Source organism: Neovison vison, chromosome 13 (assembly GCF_020171115.1).
Source record: "Neovison vison isolate M4711 chromosome 13, ASM_NN_V1, whole genome shotgun sequence".
In the NCBI taxonomy this organism is placed as follows: domain Eukaryota; kingdom Metazoa; phylum Chordata; class Mammalia; order Carnivora; family Mustelidae; genus Neogale; species Neogale vison.
The window spans coordinates 77,090,608-77,109,554 of record NC_058103.1 but is presented as its reverse complement, the minus strand read 5'-3'; the positions used below and the strand labels follow the sequence as shown (position 1 = coordinate 77,109,554).

General features: G+C 41.7%; 1 protein-coding gene across 1 annotated transcript in view; it reads right to left on the bottom strand.

The window, feature by feature from the left end:
- Positions 1–18,146, bottom strand: part of LOC122893076 (aromatase) — a 38,266-nt gene extending 20,120 nt beyond the window's left edge. Inside the window, exons 1-3 of the mRNA XM_044229872.1 lie at positions 18,002–18,146; positions 11,991–12,141; positions 775–929 (exon numbers count right to left, since the gene is read on the bottom strand). Of these exons, the coding sequence (XP_044085807.1) occupies positions 775–929; positions 11,991–12,141; positions 18,002–18,146 (451 nt within the window). The remainder of the gene's footprint in view (positions 1–774; positions 930–11,990; positions 12,142–18,001) is intronic.
- Between the last annotated feature and the right edge of the window lie 801 nt (positions 18,147–18,947).

Below are 18,947 nucleotides of genomic sequence, written 5' to 3'. Positions count from 1 at the left end.
ATAAAAATCACAACCTCTCTAGGACTGCGTTTCCCCAACTATAAAATTCAGAGACTGGATGAGATGACATATATAGTCCTTCCTAGTTCTAAAATTCTCTAGTGTTATTCACAAATTGCTTTCTGTTAAAACATCTAGGACATCAGTCAATGATTCAGTGAACACATTGTTTGGCTATGTTTAAATCAAACATGTGACTGAAACATTAAATTCTTAATTGAAATGATCCTAAGTACAGAGTTGTAGCTCTTCTTCATGTCTGTGGAATTGCTTTATGTATCAACAGGAAGAATGGAGTTTGTGGTGGTTAAAAATGTAGGCACTGGGGACGCCTGTGTGGCTCAGTGGGTTAAAGCCTCTGCCTTTGGCTCAGGTCATGATCCCAGGGTCCTGGGATCGAGCCCCGCATCGGGCTCTCTGCTCAGCAGGGAGCCTGCTTCCTCCTCTCTCTCTGCCTGCCTCTCTGCCTCCTTGTGATTTCTGTCTGTCAAATAAATAAATCTTTTAAAAAAATGTAGGCACTGGCATTGTCTTCTGGATCACCATTTACTAATTTGGGGACCTTGGGTAGGTTATTTCAGCTTTCTTATGTGTATAATGTAGGTGACAAGAGTATTTACCCCATGAGGTTGTTGTGGGATTAAAACATCAAGTACTTAGAATAGTGCCTACCATATCTTATTATTTCAATGTAAGTGATGCAGCAGAATTTAAGTTCCAGAAAAGGGGCTCATTTATAGATAAAAGAGCAGAAGGTCACCAGCATCTGATTACCTTTTGTAAAGAAAGGACGAATGGCTTTCCAGAGGGTTGGATTATTGTTAAATATGATGCCATTTTCATGCATTCCGATGCACTGCAATCCAAGTTTGCTGCCGAATCGGGAGCTGTAGTGACTGTGCTTCATTATGTGGAACATACTTGAGGACCTACAGAGACAGCAAAACTTTGTGTTAATTTTGAAGGGTCCAGAGAGCTCATGATGATGATTTTGACTACCAGGTGGCTTTCTTAGTAAATGCATGTTGCTCTAAATGCAAAGCATTCAAGGGGTGCCAGTAGGTTAAGTGTCCAATGCTTGGTTTTGACTCAGGTCGTGATCTTGAGGTCCTGAGATTAAGCTCCAGGGTGGATGGACTCTGTTCTCAGCATGAAGTCTGCTGGAAATTTTCTCCCTCTTTTTTTGCCTCCTCCCCTACTCACATTCTCTCTCCCTTTCTCCAAAAATAAATAAATAAATATTTTTTAAAAATGCAAGGCATTCTAGTATTCATATTGAGTAGTGTTTGTGAGCATAAGAACATTCCTCTCCAGTTGAAATATTCCTACTTACTAACTCCCTGTTTGAGTATCACCAAAGATAGAACACACACACACACACACACACACACACCATTCCCCTTTTTTTCTAATTCCAAATCACAAAAATACTAGCCACGACTGGGGTAAGAGCTGCAAGGCCCTGAGTCCCAGAAGAGTCCAGCCCCATTCCAGACAGTTGCTAGCCCCTGCAGGACTGAGTCTCAGAATCCTGAGTTCCTGGAATTGCTGAAGTCTTCTTCTGTTTGGAACAAGCAGTTCTTCCTCATACCACCTATCCTCAGAATCTCTCATCAGACCTAGTCTCTCTGGTGGGTATCATTCTGGGCTTGAAGGAATCTCCTGGGCACTCATGAGTCTGGCTTTGCTGGCTGGGCTGGGCCTGGATGGCTCTCTGTGGTGGTGGCAGCAGTTATCTTGAGACTACATTCCATCCTGACTCATCAAGGTCTCCAGGGTCACAGAGTTCTGTCAGGATATAGGGCATGGTGAGGCATTGATAGCCCTTGAGGTAGCAACACTGGGACCTTGCCAACAGTCTTCCTTGAACTTCTCAGCTCCTCTCTGCTGTTTTGCTTCCATCCCCTGCCATGCCCAGCTTTTAAGGCCTGGGAAGAACTAGGGGGCAGGAAGCAGTTCCTTCTGTTTCTCTCCTTCCCACCCTTTTCCTCCTCTAGGAGCTACTTCCTGCCCCTCCACATCTCAGGGAGGCAATTTGGGCATGATGAGGCACTGAAAATTAGAAAATGTTATAAAATTCAAGCTGAAGGAGTTAAGGAGCCTGCACATGTGCATAGAGTATTATATTCTTAGGACAGTGGTATAGAATTCTTCTGTAGGGAGAGACTGACTCGCTTTGTTGAGAAGATGTTAAGACTGCTTAGGAGTTAGCCTATGGCATTAGAAGGATAAATGGGTAATTAAGTAATAATCAAAAGGATTAAAGACAAAATGATAATTATTCTCTTCGGGATAAATAATTGGAGGGTGGGTGCAAGCAGCATGGGGAAGGAGAGGGTGGGGAGCTGAGATGAATGCTGTAGAGTGAAGATTTGTGGAGAGAGGACTCCTGGCTCAGTACTCAGCAAAAGAAGTCTGCTGTAATTTATGAAGTTGAGAATTATGGGGTAGATGGGATGAATTCATTTTTCACCTGCCAAGAGAAAAATTAAGAGATGTTACAGGTGACTGCATTTCCTGTGGCATGGGGCTTTGGCTGGAAAATAGGTTCATGCAGGGCCCAGAGGGAAGCAGGCTAACTGGACAAGGGCTGAATGATGGCTGAGGCCATGGATGTAATGGGTCAGGAAGCCAGAACTCCAAGATGGCATGTGTTAATAAGCTATGTGGCTAACCCTTCATAAGCTAAGCAAGATGGACACCACATGGTCCTCATGTGTTTACTGGAGGATGGAGAAGATAACAGGACATGTGGTGCTTGTATGTCTATTGTTTTCATAAATGCCAATATCATATTGTAGGTGTAGACCCCACTTGGAAAAAAATCAAATGAGGTTATCTAAAGGATATTGAAGAAAGTGGGCAGAGTGAGAACAAGAGGCAGACGAAACAGTGCAGAAGGGGGTGCAAACTGCCAGATCCCTAAATCTTCACCCACAGTGGTGCATGGTCATGCCTGAGTGAGTGAAGAAAGGGAGGTCACACGTCAGCCACTTTCTTTCAAGGCCCAGCCCTTCCATACAGAAGGCTGGAGCATGTCACCTCAGAGGCTTGGGGCCCTCCAACATCCCTGCGCTCCCAAGTGGACACTAGAAACACAGAGTACACAGAGGACTGCTTAGTTTGTGCTCAGAAAGTCTCATGTGTCGTCCTTGGCCTCCCTATGGTAACAAAGCCTGTTCCAAGCACATACATTACCCAGACTCCTCTGAGGTGCATGGTGACAGGTTCTTCAGATCATAAGGCCGATGTCCAAGTACTTATATGTGGACAAGATGGCCAAATGCAAATTACCCTTGGTAAACTGTAAGCATAAGCAGATTTACTTCCCTCCATATATATTTTCAGCCACTTCAATGAATTTCCACTCAAGTATATTCAAATGGATCACCATTTTTCTTGGAGATAGGGAGAAAATGGGAGGGAGAAGGGTTTGGGAATTAAAAAGAGGAGTCAGAATGGTGAGCAGAGGAGGAATAGAGGTTTTTGGCATGCAACCATGGGAAGTGTGAAGAAAGTGGAGGCAGGGTAAACTGTCAGGAGTCTGGCTTTTGGCCGTGTTAACAGTGCCAGAGCCAGGCCATGTATAAATGTCACCTACCTGTGTATGCGCTGGCGGGGATTTCAGGCAAACCCCAAGTGACATAACTCTTAACCTTGGGGCTTAAGAACTAAACTACTCAGGGCTGCCAGGTAAGTTCAAATAGATCTCCCCAAGCTTTTTTTCACCTGGGGATTATAAATTACTGCATGTCTCTGAGACCAGAGCGGAGTTCAGAGAAAGAGATCACAAAATTAGAAAGGAACTAAACATTTGAGCAGAGGAATAGGAATAAAACGGGCACATTCTTGCAAGAAAGCAAAGTATATCTAAAATGTCTCTCTGGTACTGCAAAGGAGGGAGAACCTGGGCAGCTTTCTGGTGTGGGAGGGGTAGAAGGGGGAAAAAAAACTAGCAGCATGGTGCCTTAAATGTGCAAAATCAAAATACATAAAATATCACCTGTGTTACATTTTAGACGCCGTTGTTATTTTTTTTTCTGTTTGGGTGACCTTAATATTTATACGAGTTTTCATGTGTTCATTGTGACTTCGGTTTTTCCTCTCCACTTTTCCACTGAAATTTTGTTTCTCAACTGCAAATTCTCCTACTATGGGACGTTTCTGAACACATAACCCTGAGAGATGGGAGTGGCCATTATAGTGTATGTACCTGGTTCCTACACTGGGCTGGAGTGGCCATATTACCACTTGCTCTTCCCTCTTAAAGTTAATACTTGGTTCCTAAAAGGATGACCTTGCCTTAATGAGGTTGTTCAGTTAGTGCTTGTGAAAACACATTCCTAAAGAAAGCATTCGGCCAAAGGAGCTGGGGGCTCTGGCTGAATAAATCAGTCTGCGGGCTAAGAATTAGCCAAATCCTCACATTTATGATGGTTCCGTAGTCCTATTTAAATTTTAAAAGAAAGACCCTGAAATAATGTCAATGTCAAAAAATGAAAACAATTATTTTATGAGTAAATTATGTACTAGATAATTTCTTTAAGGAAAAAAATTCTTATTTTCATATCAAAACACTCTCTATTAAGTCAGATGTTCTCTCGATTCTGGATAATATTCGTCAAATGATCCCTGTGTTTTGCACAAGTTTTTTCTCTCCCTAGCGACAAAAATAAAAACAAAAATCCAGATGCTTCTGTTTATATTCTAGGGAATTAATTTGACTGACAAATAGCTAAAACTTTGTCCTGTATATAAAAATCATGCTATGTGGGGCGCCTGGGTGGCTCAGTGGGTTAAGCCGCTGCCTTCGGCTCAGGTCATGATCTCAGGGTCCTGGGATCGAGTCCTGCATTGGGCTCTCTGCTCAGCAGGGAGCCTGCTTCCTCCTCTCTCTCTCTGCCTGCCTCTCTGCCTACTTGTAATCTCTCTCTGTCAAATAAATAAATAAAATCTTTAAAAAATAAATAAATAAAATAAAAATCATGCTATGAGAGGGCTGAAAATCTTATTAATAGATTTCAGGACTTTAGCTTCTTTTACCTTCCCCTACCTTAGTCTATAATGACAACAGAAAGTAAGTGATTTGTACATTCTGTATTCACAAATTCATATCTAAAATTTTTAAGTGTTCAGAGGTAAAGCAGAACACTATTTTTTCTGGTCTGACCCCTAGAGCTTTTATATACTGCATTTAACCACATTAGCCTGTCCATTTATTTTGAAAAATTACTAATCAGTTTTTAAAAAAAAAACAAGAGACTCCAGACTTAAATCCTGCTAAAGGTGTAGTTACTAAAAAGCTAACTTCAGACATAAATGTGTTCTTTAGGGGGCGCCAACAACTCAGTGATTTCTTCAAGTCGGAGGCTCGGACTTGGACCTGGCAAGGGACAAAGATAGAAGTGAGAGACCTTGAGGGAGAAGACTGACTGCAGGTGAGCAATTTAAAACCAAGTCTTTGATCAAAAGTAGGCTGGCATTATCTAACCAGAATAAATCAAGAAAGTGAAGAAAAGAAAGTTGGTGAAGAACTAAGGACTCCAGCCCAGAGCTCTCAGGACATTCTGGAAATAGTAGAGACCTTGCTCCAGCCTTGTGGGCTAGCCTGTAATACAAGTTAAGGGAGATGTTATACTGACTGGGAGAGTAAGGACTTCTTACCACTCAAGAGAGACCCCAGGCTCAGGAGGGGTAGTGGGTAGTGTAAACTGGATGGTAAATGAGGTCATTATCCTTCCTTCCTCTTTTCTCTCCCTCCCTCCATCCTTCCGTCCCTCTCTCCCTCTCTCCCTCTCCCCCTCCCTCCATCCTTCCGTCCTTCTTTTCTTCCTCTTTCTCTCTTTTTCTTTTCTTTTCTTTCTTCCTTATTTGAATATAGATGACACAATGTTATGTTAGTTTCAGAAGTACAAGGTTGTCATTCAACCAGTTTATACATTATGCTGTGCTCACCACAAGCACAGCTGCTATCTGTCACTATACAGTGCTATCACAAGACCTTTGACTGTATTCCTGTCTTGTACCTTTCATCCTTGTGACTTATTCATTCCATAAGTGGAAGCCTATATCCCCCTTTCCCCTTCATTATTCTTCTTTAAACATGACTAAAGTCAAAAGACGTTGTCAAAGATGGCAAACCTATTGCCTATTCAAAATGAAAAGTAGCCAGAGTAAGTTCTTAGGTATGGAGGAGGAAGCCACCTTCAGTTCTGAATTTAAAGGACTCACTTAGGGGCACCTGGCTGGCTCAGTTGGTGGAGCACAGGTCTCTTGATCTTGGGGTTGTGAGTTTGAGACCCGTGTTGGGTATAGAGGTTACTTAAAAAGAAACTCTTTAAAAAAATTTAAAAAAAATTTAAAAATACAATCTTTAAAAAAAAAAAAAAAAAAGGACTCACGTGTCTGTGGCCAGGTTCAGAAATGATGAGTACTGAACATACGGAGGGGAAACTAATGGAATAATTGGTACCAAACAGTTAAAAACACTTGGCCTGTGTAGACCTGTTTTGTGTTTGAGACTTACAGTCTGTTGATCCCATTGCCTTTCCCCTGTCCTTTGCCCCTCTAATATTCTCACTTACCCAGCTTAAATAGTGGAATCATGCAAGAGAAAAACAATTTTTAGAAAAGAGAGATCTGCCTGTAACTACCCTACCCAGTGATCGCATTTAACATCCCTGATAGTGTGACAACATTTTCTTGTCTCTTGATGGGATGCAGTATGAAATGCCCAATATTGCCCAGGAGGTATCGTTACAAAAGTGTTTAACCTGAATGAAACTGAGCGTTAAGCCATAATTTTCAGTTTATAAAAAATACAGGGAATAGGGGAGTATGTTAAGTGACACCATAATGTAATGAGAGAAATTTGGAAATGCAGAACATCCCATAAGACAATTGACTTGGTCTCTTGAGAAGGTCAATGTCATGTGGGGCAGGGAATGAGAGAACGGGTCTTTCAGCTTTCCTATTCATTTGAACATTTTCTTAATAAAAAATTGGAAAAATATTTTATCATCAATCATTAAAATCACTCTCTCTTCCCATGCATTCTCAACTCCCTTGACCCTCTCCTTACTTTGTCATAGTTGCCTGGTAAAAACTCACCCCTGGCTAAATCCAACTCTTAGCTTACTCTGTGTTTGCCCCTGACAGCTGAATGTGCCTGGGGAAAAAAACTGCACATGCACATGTACACACACACACACAGACACACAGGTCCCAGTTAAATTCAAGTGGACCCTTAGCACAGCTGGCAATTCTACATTTCCTCAAGTCCCTTCACTGTCACTGTTCTAGATGACTATTACAGCCCGACTTCTTGCTCCTCAAATACTCTACTTCCTCAGTCTCAGCTAAAGACTTTATTTCTTATTTTACTGAAGAAAAAGAAGAAACTAGAATCTCTGTAAGCTCCAACTATTAGGATCTGTGCTTGTATTTTCAAACTTCCCAAACTTACTGTGGGTGAACTTCCATGTCCCTATTCAAGACCAACTCTATTGTCACTTGGACCCCCTTGCCATCTCACCTAGCACACCCCTTTCTCTTCCATCAACAATTTTGCTTTGTAATCCATTACTGCCATCTCAACACACACGTTGTAAATTCTCCTATCTTAACAAAGGCTCCTCGGACCACACATCCTTTCTATTTCTTTGTCCCATTTCTCAGCTGCCTTTAAGACAAACTCCTTGGAACAGTTGTTTACACCTGCTGTCTATAATTCTTTCCCCTCTTTCTGTACTATAGTCTTACGTCTGCCCCCAGCACTCCACTGAAACTGCTCTTTTCAAGGTCACCCATGACCTCCCTTTTGCTAAATGCAACACTCAAATCTCCTATTCACCAGGCACTCTCTGACATGGTTGACAATTCCATCCCTTCTGATTTGCATTCATCACCTGGCTTTCAGACCAGTGCATGCTTCTGGTTTTCCCTTCTTTGGCTGTCCTTCTCAGCCTCCTTTTCTAATTTCTGGTTATGGTTGTGAGATGGGAGGGGGTGGTCTAAAGACACAAACCTTCCTTTACAACATCCCACTCAGCTGTCTACTAGGCCATGTCAAGTCAAAATATCCCATTTTTTTTTTCTTTAGTATATGTGCTGCCGAAGCGAGCACATCAAATCAAAATATCCCAAATGGAATCCTGATTTCCCCCTATCCCAAACTAGCTCCACTTATCTGAGGTAATGGTACCTGCATTTTTCTAGGTCCTGGAGGCAGAAATTATGCTGTCACCTTGATTCTTACACCCAACTCCAATCTCTTACCACCTTACTAGCTTTGCCCTCAAAATATGCCTAGAATTTCACCTCTCATCTTATCACTTCTACTGTGCTGACGTGGACCAGCTACCCTCTCTTGCATAACTGCTCTCCTTGTTCCTTTAGCACCTATTCTTAAAGAGTGTAGGTAGAATGGAAGTAAAATGTGAGTAGAGAAGCCAGGAATGTGCTGAAACATGAATGAGTCAGATATGTCACTCTTCTGCTCAAACTCTTCAAAGACTTCCCATCTCATGCAGGATAAAATTCAGAGTTGTTAAAATGGCCAACAAGGCCCAACATGACTGGGTATCTTAATACCTCTCTAATGTCATCACCACTGTTCTTCCTGTAGCCACACTGGTATCCTTGGTGTTCCTTGAACATTTCAGACAGGCTCCCACCTCAGTGACTTTGCACTTGTTCTTCCTTTCATCCAGAATGCTTTTCCTCTACATCTCTGCATGACTCACTCTCTCACTTCCTTTAGGTCTTTATTCAAATGCTCTCTTCTCAGTGAGGCCATTCTTGACTGCCTGCAACTGGTCCTCCCCACTTTAGTCTCCTATATAGCTCATATCTACCTGATGAGCAACCACCTTGGTTTGCTTGGGACTGTCCCAGTTTTAGCATTAAAAGTCCCACATCCTGTGAAACCCCCCAGACCCAGGCATACCAATGGTCACTCTATTTCTATACTATATGTTTTACTCATCTGTTGTTGGTATAGTAACAACACAACAATATACTTCTCCATGAGAGTAAGGATATTTGACTGATCTGCTCATGATACCCCATGTACATAGTTAAGTCCTCAATAAATATTTATTTAGTGAATGGGAGCCAATAATAATTATATGTTAGGATCATCCAGTGCTTAATATATAGTAAATTCTCAATAAATGTATGTTGAAAGAATACATGAATGCATTCTCTATAAATGTACACATGAAAAAAAATATATAAATGTACACATGATTAAAACAGATATACAAATATAATCCTAATTAGTATGTTAATTACTAACAACTATGCAAAAATAACCCTAATTAGCATGTTAATTGCTAACTCTCCTTAATGGATGCTACCTATATTCTTTTTTTTTTAATTCATTACTAAAGCTAATATATACACACAACATACAGTGTTGTATACAGAATCTGTAGACCCTTAAGAGCTCACCTGCCTCATCTACTGATGTTGAGATGAACTTTCTCCCAAAACTCCGAGCTGCTCAGGCAACATCCTGGCAGCACTCTGGCCTGACCTTCCGGCCCCACCCGCCCAACCCCCTCCGTCCCCTGCCTGTGAAGTTCTGCAGCCCCCACCACTTTGGGACGATGCTGGTAGGGAAAGTTGGACCATAATCTCTACTCAGTTGTAATGACTGCAGATCTTAAACTTTTCAAAAGAAAAAACCTGGCAAACTATTCAACTAAAAATAAAAAGCTTTCTGAGGTCCAGTGGGGTATTTTCAAGAGGCACAGGTAGTTCTGGAAGGGACCTGAAGAACAGGCAAGGGAAGGAGATGGGGACAAACATGTCCTATTCCCGCAGGAGCTCAGCCCTTAACAACAAAATTGAGCGGCTCAGAGGCAATTAAGGAGAACACAAAGACTCCAACCAGTGAAGAGCCTGTGAGGACAGGATGAGGAGAGAACTGAGAGCTGGGGGAAGGGCAGGATGGGTTTGTACTCATCTTGAGCATGAATCAGCATCTGAATTGGTCAGGGTCGCTAAGGTGACGTTCTTAATGAAGACAGGAGAGAAGTCCGATGCCACCCTGCACTGTCACTGAAGGATCCTACTTCAGGAATGGCTTTGGGCTTCCAGGATTGGATCTTGTGATCCAAATGTGTATGTAGTATGTGTTCTGGTTCTCTGGTCCTTTGTCACATTCTTCACTCCAGTTCTTATCTTATACTATCACCACTTGAGCTAGACTGAAGGGTAAGTTGATCAGGGGAAAGCACTCCAACCCTGCTTAGCTGCTGCCCAATCCCAAGGCAAGGGCCCCCCCCCCCCCCCCCCCCCCCGGTGCTGGCAGCTGCTTACCTATTCTCCTGCCTCAGGCTCTGCAGCACATTGGCATTACTTGGGGAGCTCTACAAATACCTGCTGCCCAGGTTCCACACCCCCCCCCAGAGATTCTGAAAGCTGGGGTGTGCCCTGGGCACTGGGATGTTTAAAAGCTCCCTGGGTGACTTTAATGTGCAGCCTGGGTGAGAACCACCGCTTTATGTCCTGAGCTATAGGTTAAAAACCCTGCGGGTCACTTCACCTGTCTGCTGAGAAGGGCTGGAAGGCAACTAGCTATGCCGGTGGATGAAAGAACAGGGCCAAACATCCCAAGCCCTGAAGCCCTTGTGTCATCAGTCCCAGGACATTTTGAGACATTTTGAGGACATTTTGAGACATTTTGAGACTGTAGGCCATTGCTAATGTAAAGTATTAATTTCTAAAACCTAAATCCTGGCTGATCAGAGTAGCCCAGAGAAGTAAACCCAAGGATAATTATTGGTCCCCACTTCCTTCTGTGTTATTTGGTTCAAAGAATTGACCTTTGAGATTGCCATGGTATTTTATGAAATAATGCATGTAATCTTGGCTTGAAAGAAACCACTGTAGTTTCCAGAAATGTTTCACTTACTTCTGAGTAATAGTCTATATATCTGGACAAAAAAATTCTAATGGATCAGTAAAACCCTAGTTTTACTGTCAGGGAATATAAAAACTTATCAATGACCCAGTGTTGGAGTATAATATTGTGAAATATCTAGTAAAGATAGCTGAAAGTCTAGTGAAATGTGCTCTCTATTTTCTATGATCAGTAAATAAGAAAACTAGTATTTCACAAAGCTAGATCTCTACAGTCAATGCCTATTTGATTAACCCTGGATGAAGTCAATCTGCTAAATTTATCCAGAAAATATAACAAATCATTTTTTAAAAATAGGAAATATTCCTGATTTATTTGAGGTAACTCAGCTGAGACACTGGCCCACAGTCACAAATAGAATAGGAGTATAAGAATGACATCTTTTTCTGGGGCAGCTGGTTGGCTCAGTGGGTTAAGGCCTTTGCCTTTGGCTCAGGTCATGATCCCAGGGTCCTGGGATTGAGCCCCATGTCAGGCTGTCTGCTCAGTGGGGAGCCTGCTTCTCCCTCTCTCTCTGCCTGCCTCTCTGCCAACTTGTGATCTTTGTCAAATAAATTAAAAAAAAAAAAAAGAATGACATCTTTTTCTACTGTTTCCCCTTCTAAAGGTGCTCCAGAGCCTGCCATTAGAAGCACATTAGCAAATTGATGCAGATTCCTTTCTCTTGAGGGTTTGGTTTTCTTTTGTTTTAACTGCTCACTTATAGCAATAAGACCAAAATCTTAGGAAAGCAGAAAAGATAATGCCTCTCCCTAAAGTATGTCTTGTCAAACTCAAATTCTTTGGATTCTAAGTTTTCTAAGTTTCCATTCACTGCTCCGAGAAATTTCAAATAGTTTCCCAGCTTTCCAGAGTTCTTTATCTATGTATGTACCTTTGGGTTTAGGCAAAACTCAAGCATTCTACTTCTATATAGGATTAGATTTTTTTTTTACCTGGGAAGTAAAAACACAGCCTTAGCAACAAAAGCATCAAGATATCAAAATAAGTTTGTTTGTTACTTAATAGGAAAAACACAGCCTTGGTTTTAAAAATTTGTCTCTGATTATAACAGACTCACTTGCTAATAATGAGTGTTTCCTCTCCACATATCCAGACTCTCATGAACTCTCCATACATCTTGTTGTAGTAGTTGCAGGCACTGCCGATGCCCATCCACAGAAACCTGCAGTGGGAGATGAGGGGCCCGATCCCCATACAATAGCCAGGACCTAGGAGAGTCATCAGACCAGAGTCAGCATTTTAGCAGACACCAAAAAAGAGCAACCGCTTTATGTTATTTCTGCTTGTGTTCTTTTATATCTGAAAGGTCTTTGATATCTTCCAGTGTATATCTGTGAATCACTAAACAAACAAACAAACAAGCTTAACATGAAAAAGAGAGTAGTTCAGTGTCCATACCACAGAAGTTCCATTTGGTCTCCATCATTTTGATCTGAATGAACCAGGGTAGGGGTCTGCTATTTTCTTGCCATATTAAACAATGTCAGTGAGTTTTAAATACAAGTCAGTCAGTCCATCTAGTTCCAAGCACAGAGACCAGGACATGCAACAATCTGACCGATCTGTTTGGCTGTCTAGTTTTGTCTGAAAACTTTCAATTTGAATGCCCAGCTGATGGAATGGGTGGGTTAAAATTAGATTGTAGTTTTGGTGTAAACTTTTTAACCATTCATTTTTTTAACCATTCTTTTTTTTTTTTCCTTCAAAAAGGATTCCATTTGAGAGAAGAATCCTAAGCTAAATTTCATTATGCAAATAATACGGCTAATTAGTTAATGAGTCCAATTAGAATCTGGACTAGAATTTGGTCCAGTGATGTGGTTTTACTCAAGAGAAGTGACTGTTCATGTCCTTGCTTACATTAAAAATGGAGAAATTTGCTATTACTTAAACCAGAGAACAAACTTGTTAGCTTGATTTTACTGGTCGCAGTAAAAAGTTAGACAGAAACTTCTTGGAATGGTTTTAGGAGTTTTCCTGGGAATCGTAGCTTTTCTACATCAAATCTTTCTCCTTTAATTCCATTCCAGTAGTAAAAAAGGAAACCAACATGCACAATGGTTTGAGACAGTATTCTCATTCCAGGGGCAAGCGCTGTGTAAATAAATCTGGATAATCGAAGCTTCTGCTTAAATTATCTAAATTAGATCTTAATTCCCAAATTTGACAAATAAGATTTAGTCTTTTGCAATTGCTGGATTAATGGGAATAAGACTGTCAGGTTTTTTTCTTTAGAGTGAAGGTCTTTTGGAACGCCTGGGTGGCTCAGTCGTTAAGTGTCTGCCTTCAGCTCAGGTCATGATCCCAGGGTCCCGGGATTGAGTTCAGCATCAGGCTCCGTGCTCAGCAGGGAGTTTGTGTCTTTTTCTGCCTGCTGCTCCCCCTGCTTGTGCTCACTCTCTCTTTTTCTCTCTGACAAATAAATAAATAAAATCTTTGAAGTGAAGGTCTTTGGTAGTATCTATAGAATCAAAACATTTTCAAAGGGTTCTTCTTAATCTTCTGATTGTTCTGATAATACTGAATTATAAGTAGATGAATGACTTTATATTAAATAATTACATTAAGTTCTTTAAAAGATTGAAAAAAGCAAATTTGAATATGTATTTCCTTAAAGGTCATCAGATATATATATCTCTAATCAACTAAAGTGTACGTAACAATAAACTACTCTGCTGGGGTTTACAGCTTGAAACATTGTAGATGTGTAATAAGTGTTTCCTGGTGAATTTTTTAAAATTAATTAGAAATGGGTGTATAATATAAAGGATGAAGTTTTAAGTGTCATCCTCATTTAGAGTATTTTAGGTAGTATTTACATTTTGATAAAATGGAAAAATATTGTTGTGTCATGTACATTTAGTCCACAGGAGGTCAGACATCTGGCTATTTGGAAATAGAGTCATTCAACAAACATTTACTGACTTAATATGCTAGGCCCATGAGGCACAAAGACATACAAATGAAAAGCTGCACTCATCCTTTTTATAATCTAACAGTTAGGTGCCATGTAGACAGTTTTAATATTAGGGAACCACCATTCAAGTTTAAAATATGACAGTGCAGATCTCTATCCACTGAAAAAGGGAGATGATAATGAGCTTTGCTCAGGTTGAAAACCTGAATGTTCTAACCAGAGGAGAATCCGAGTCTGGAGTCCCTAGTGATCACTTGTCAGATTCACTTGGTCACTTGTCACCTTAAGTCATCCAACAAACACTTAACTGAGACTCTGCTAGGTAAAGACCCTAACTACAAGTCAGAAGCCAGAGATGAGCGATATGCATAACTCGGTTCCCATCAGAGTCCCGGCCAGGAGAGGAGAGTATGTGAGGAGAAAGTACAATATTGAATTATTATAACACAGTGTGACCCTTTCATTTACATGTATATCTTAAACCCTCCATCTGAGAAAAGACTGTTCTAGGAGGGGAGAGACTTTGGTACGATATTTAGGAAATACTTTGTTGGCAATCACCTTAAGCTGCTCTCTGCCTGTCAGATTTGGGAAAGCTGATCTAGGCCTGCAGTGATTTCGGGAAGCTCTTCCATACCCTAAGAGGAGCAATAAATACTACACTGCGTGTTTGTGTAGAAATAGCCTCCCAGAAGCCAACAGCTGGGACCTTTCACCCACTGTCCTAATGCAGAAGATGTTGCATTCCAGGCTATGTGTACACCCTAGAGAAACCTGTGCATGGGAAGGTTCATAGCAGCACTGCTCACAATAGTCTCAAACTGGAACCACCCAACAGTATCATCAGTATCATCAGCACCAGCAGTATCATCGGTAACTAAACCATGAGATGTGTGTGCTACTGCATACCATGCGAGCTATAGAGGCATGTCACAATGTGGGTGAAGTTTCCAAACACAATACTGAGCAAAAGAAGAATATAGAATAACATAGGACTCAATTGCTAAAACAGTTAAAATTAACAGGCAAAATTAATCTGTATTATTTGGGATATGAGATTAGGTGGCAAAATTATAAAAAGCAAGGGAGTGATTATCACAAGACCGAAGAATGTTTATCTCTGGAAGTGAGAGAGGAGGCCCAAGAGAAGTTTCTGGGATGCTAACACCCTGTTTCTTGTCTTGTGTTGTGGTGACATATTTATTTGTATACTTTTCTGTGAAGTCTTTTCTTAGTGGGAGAAAGGGAAATGTGTGGCTATGTCCTTTTCCCAGTGCCATCCTCTGGGGACATGGTGCCCAGGGCAGAGAGAGGCTCTGGGGAAGTGGACTCAGATGCAGGTTTGGGGATGGCTCAAGAGACTTAGCTCTGAGTTCCAGTTTCATCACTTACTAGCTACGCACCATTGACCCTCTTTAATCTGTTTCTTCATCTGCAAAATAGGCATAAACACACCTACCTCACCAGGGTGCTATGAGGATCACAAGAGAAAAATGAATGTGAAACTGCTTTGTGAATTGTAACTAACTTAAGTGTTTTTAAATTATTACACCTTCTTAACTCCCCTTGATTTTCCCTGACCCTAAGCTTCCCCCAAACCTGTAAAACCAAGAACCCAGAGAACCAGTGATTTGAGGAAACTATCAAAAGGAGTTCAGGAAGAACAACCCCAACAAAGCCAATTTTCCCACTTTTCCTTCCCCCGCTGGGCACCATGGGACCTTAGTCTGTGCCACAAGTGGATTCTTTTTTTTTTTTTAAAGATTTTATTCATTTTATTTGACAGAGATCACAAGTAGGCAGAGAGGCAGGCAGAGAGAGAGGAGGAAGCAGGCTCCCCGCTGAGCAGAGAGCCCGACGCGGGGCTCGATCCCAGGACCCTGGGATCATGACCTGAGCCGAAGGCAGCGGCTTAACCCACTGAGCCACCCAGGCGCCCCCACAAGTGGATTCTGGCCAGAGCTCACATTTCCAAAGGGAAAGCATGGTACTAGAAGATTCCCAGCTAGCAAAATGATCACTAACCTGAAATTTAGGAATTCCTGGTTACCCCGCTGCCCCTCAGCTCCCACTTCCTTTCAAGCTGAGATGCTGACAAGCCATTTCCTTTTTGAGGGCTTTAAACCCTCACTGAAGGGTTTGAACTCAGTGGTTTATTTCTCATAATGATTTGTTTGGGTAAGGCCAAGGCCATTCACTTCTCTGGGGCTCGGTTTCCCCTTCTGTCAAGTGAAGGGGTTGAGCTCATATCTATGTCTCTCAATTCTGACTGCTAATGAAAAATCACTTGGGAAGGTTTTTTAAATTTTTATTTTATTTTATTTTTTTCAGCTGGGGGTCATGGTACAGAGGGAGAAGGAGAGAGAGACTCTTAAGCAGGCTCTAAGCCTAGCATGGTGCCCAGTGCGGGCCAGGCGGGCTCTATCTCATGACCCTGAGGTCATGAACTGAGCTAAAATCAAGAGTCAGACCCTCAAGCAGCTGAGCCACCCAGGTATCCCAGATTTTTTTTTTTTTTTTTTTTTAAATATCAACATGCAGGCCCTGCTCCAGACATGGCTGGGAACCATAGTACAATTAGTGTATGACAGCATGATGTCCCCAGCGCAGGAATGGTAGACACAGTGAGCTGTCACGTAGGCTCCTGATCCAAAGCTCCAGGGGTGCTGGTTCTTGTGCTTGCCCCCCATAGACTGACCTCTTTTTTCAAAGGTCCAGGGACTTCTTCTAACACTTGCAACATAAATGTCTGGGGGGACTTGCTAAAAAATACTCTCCACCTCACCCCACTGTTCACACATCCTGACCTGGGAGCCCACTGTGGGAGAAGTCCAGTGAGGAAGGGGCTCTTGTGGGAAGGAGCTTAAGTTAAAAGCCATGAAAGAGTCTTCCCTCAGAACCCTCAGGGAGCAGAGAACAGCATTAACTGAGTGCTCTGTGTTTAAGTGGGCATGAAAGCCCCCCACAACACCAGGCTAAATTAGATCAACAGGACACACAGTTCTCTGGAAAGGTTTGGAAGAACCAGACATGGGGCACTTGGCAACTTCGCATCAGCTTCACATTCCTACATTTAGTCGCTCTGCGATGAAGCCCACTGCACTTGGAAGTGCATAATAACTATGCTCTTGAAGTAAAGCCTTGTTGGTTATCTCATGAGACTGGGGATTGAGGCCTGCCCTGAATAATTTTCACTGAACACCAGAGAAATATTTGAATAGTTCTGGTAGTTCTAAATTAATCTGATAGTGTGGAGTGGTAGCAGTTTCTTTTTGAGTTATCTGCATAATTATATGACACCCTATGTTTGGTTATCCACAGATCTGGTTGATGATTCTTTCAGGATACGATGTTCTAAGGGAACCATAGTGGTCCCTATTTTTCTTCCACTGCCCAGGACCCAGCCAACTCTTAGGTGGCACCACCATCACACCTACCGCCAAGACTAAGAGGAAATGTGGGATGAAGGAGAAAGAAAGAGTGGGATGAAGAGAGGAAGTAAGTTCAAAAAAGGAAGAGGGCAGAGCTCATGGATGAGGCAAAGCAGGAGGGAGAAGGAGAGGGGTGTAGAAGCATTCCAGGTGCACCTGGCTGGCTCAAAGGAGCCTGGCTGGTCAGAGGAGCACATGACTCTTGATCTCTAGATTGTGAGCTCAAGCCCTACACTGGATGGTAGAGATTACTTAAAAATAAAATCTTTAAAAAAAAAAAGAAGGCATTCCAGAGACATTTTCACCTCCAGAGCAACACTGGAATGAGTTTGAATTTAAAAAAAAAAAAAAAAAAAAAAATCCTGGTTTACCTTGCTTCATCCCATCTCAAACTTACTGTTTTTTTTTTCTTCCATCTTTTTTTTTTTTTTTTCCCCAAACTTACTTGAAAGGGTACTTCTGCCAAGTCTACTTTACCAAAGCAAAGCACAGACTGGAAGGGATTATCTAAGATTTTTTTTTTTCAAATGCTTTCATTTGAAAAGTGCAGGTAATTGGTATAAAATTTTTCACCTGAGTTTTTATTTGCTAACATTGCCATGGGCTTCTGCCATTTCCCCATGTTTGCTTTTGTCCTTTTGTAAAATTTTCCTTACCCTCATGGACCGAGAGCCCCCAGGAGACAATCTCCTTAGTTACAGAACTAAATGACTGACTCACCTGGTATTAAGGATGTGTCTTCATAATTCCAAACTAAAAGAAGAAAGCCAGTGAGCAACAGCATCAGCATGGTGGCCACAGGCATGACTTCAGGCATCATGCTGGTGATGTTAAAATGCATTGGGTTCAGCATTTCCAAAACCATCCTTTGTTGCTGGATCTCAGGAGAAAAAACTTAAAGTCCTGTGGAAATCAGAGGAGTGAAAAAAAAAAAAATTAGAGAATCCTCGAAAGGTTACATCCAGGACTCCCGTTGCTTCTTCAGAGGATGCTGTAGTGCAGAAATCAGCGTTTGTTTTATAAAGTGATTGGACACCCAGACAAGATAAACTTATGGTTACAAGTCAAAACAAGCCAAAGAGAGATCTTTTGGCTTCAAGTGCAGCATTTCTGACCTTGGTAGAGTCTCAGGTTTGTTTAGACACTTGGTTTGATAGAACCTTATCATCTTGCCCTTGAGTGGGTAGAGTGACTGAATTCCCAATTAAGAATCAAATTTCTTACCAAAATATAAGAAAATGAAGCTCGTTCCAGAGGTAGAGTCATTCTGTGACTTCATCAACAAATACTGCTTAGGCAATCTTTTTCTCTTGACATCAAATCAGTTTTTTAAAAAGTAACCTCTAACCCCCTTCCTTGCTCAAAATTCCTTCCCCCAAAGAGTGAGCTTCCTTAGCAAGAATTGTTGCGTGGGCATTGTTGAGGTATCCTCAGTGCCTCCTGTTGGATTGTTTCTTGAATTCAGTGTGACTCAGAACGATCTTTCTCTATTGGCTTTAATAAGGCTTAAAATCTCTTGCACCACAGGCTGGATGAAACAGTGTCCATGTGGGCCAATGTCAGAAGCAGCAGGGGAGAAGAATGAGAGAGGAAGAATCAAGGCAGAGGAGAAAGAGAAGGAATGGAGAAGAGGGAGAAAAGAAAGGACAGAAAGAGTAGAATGCTG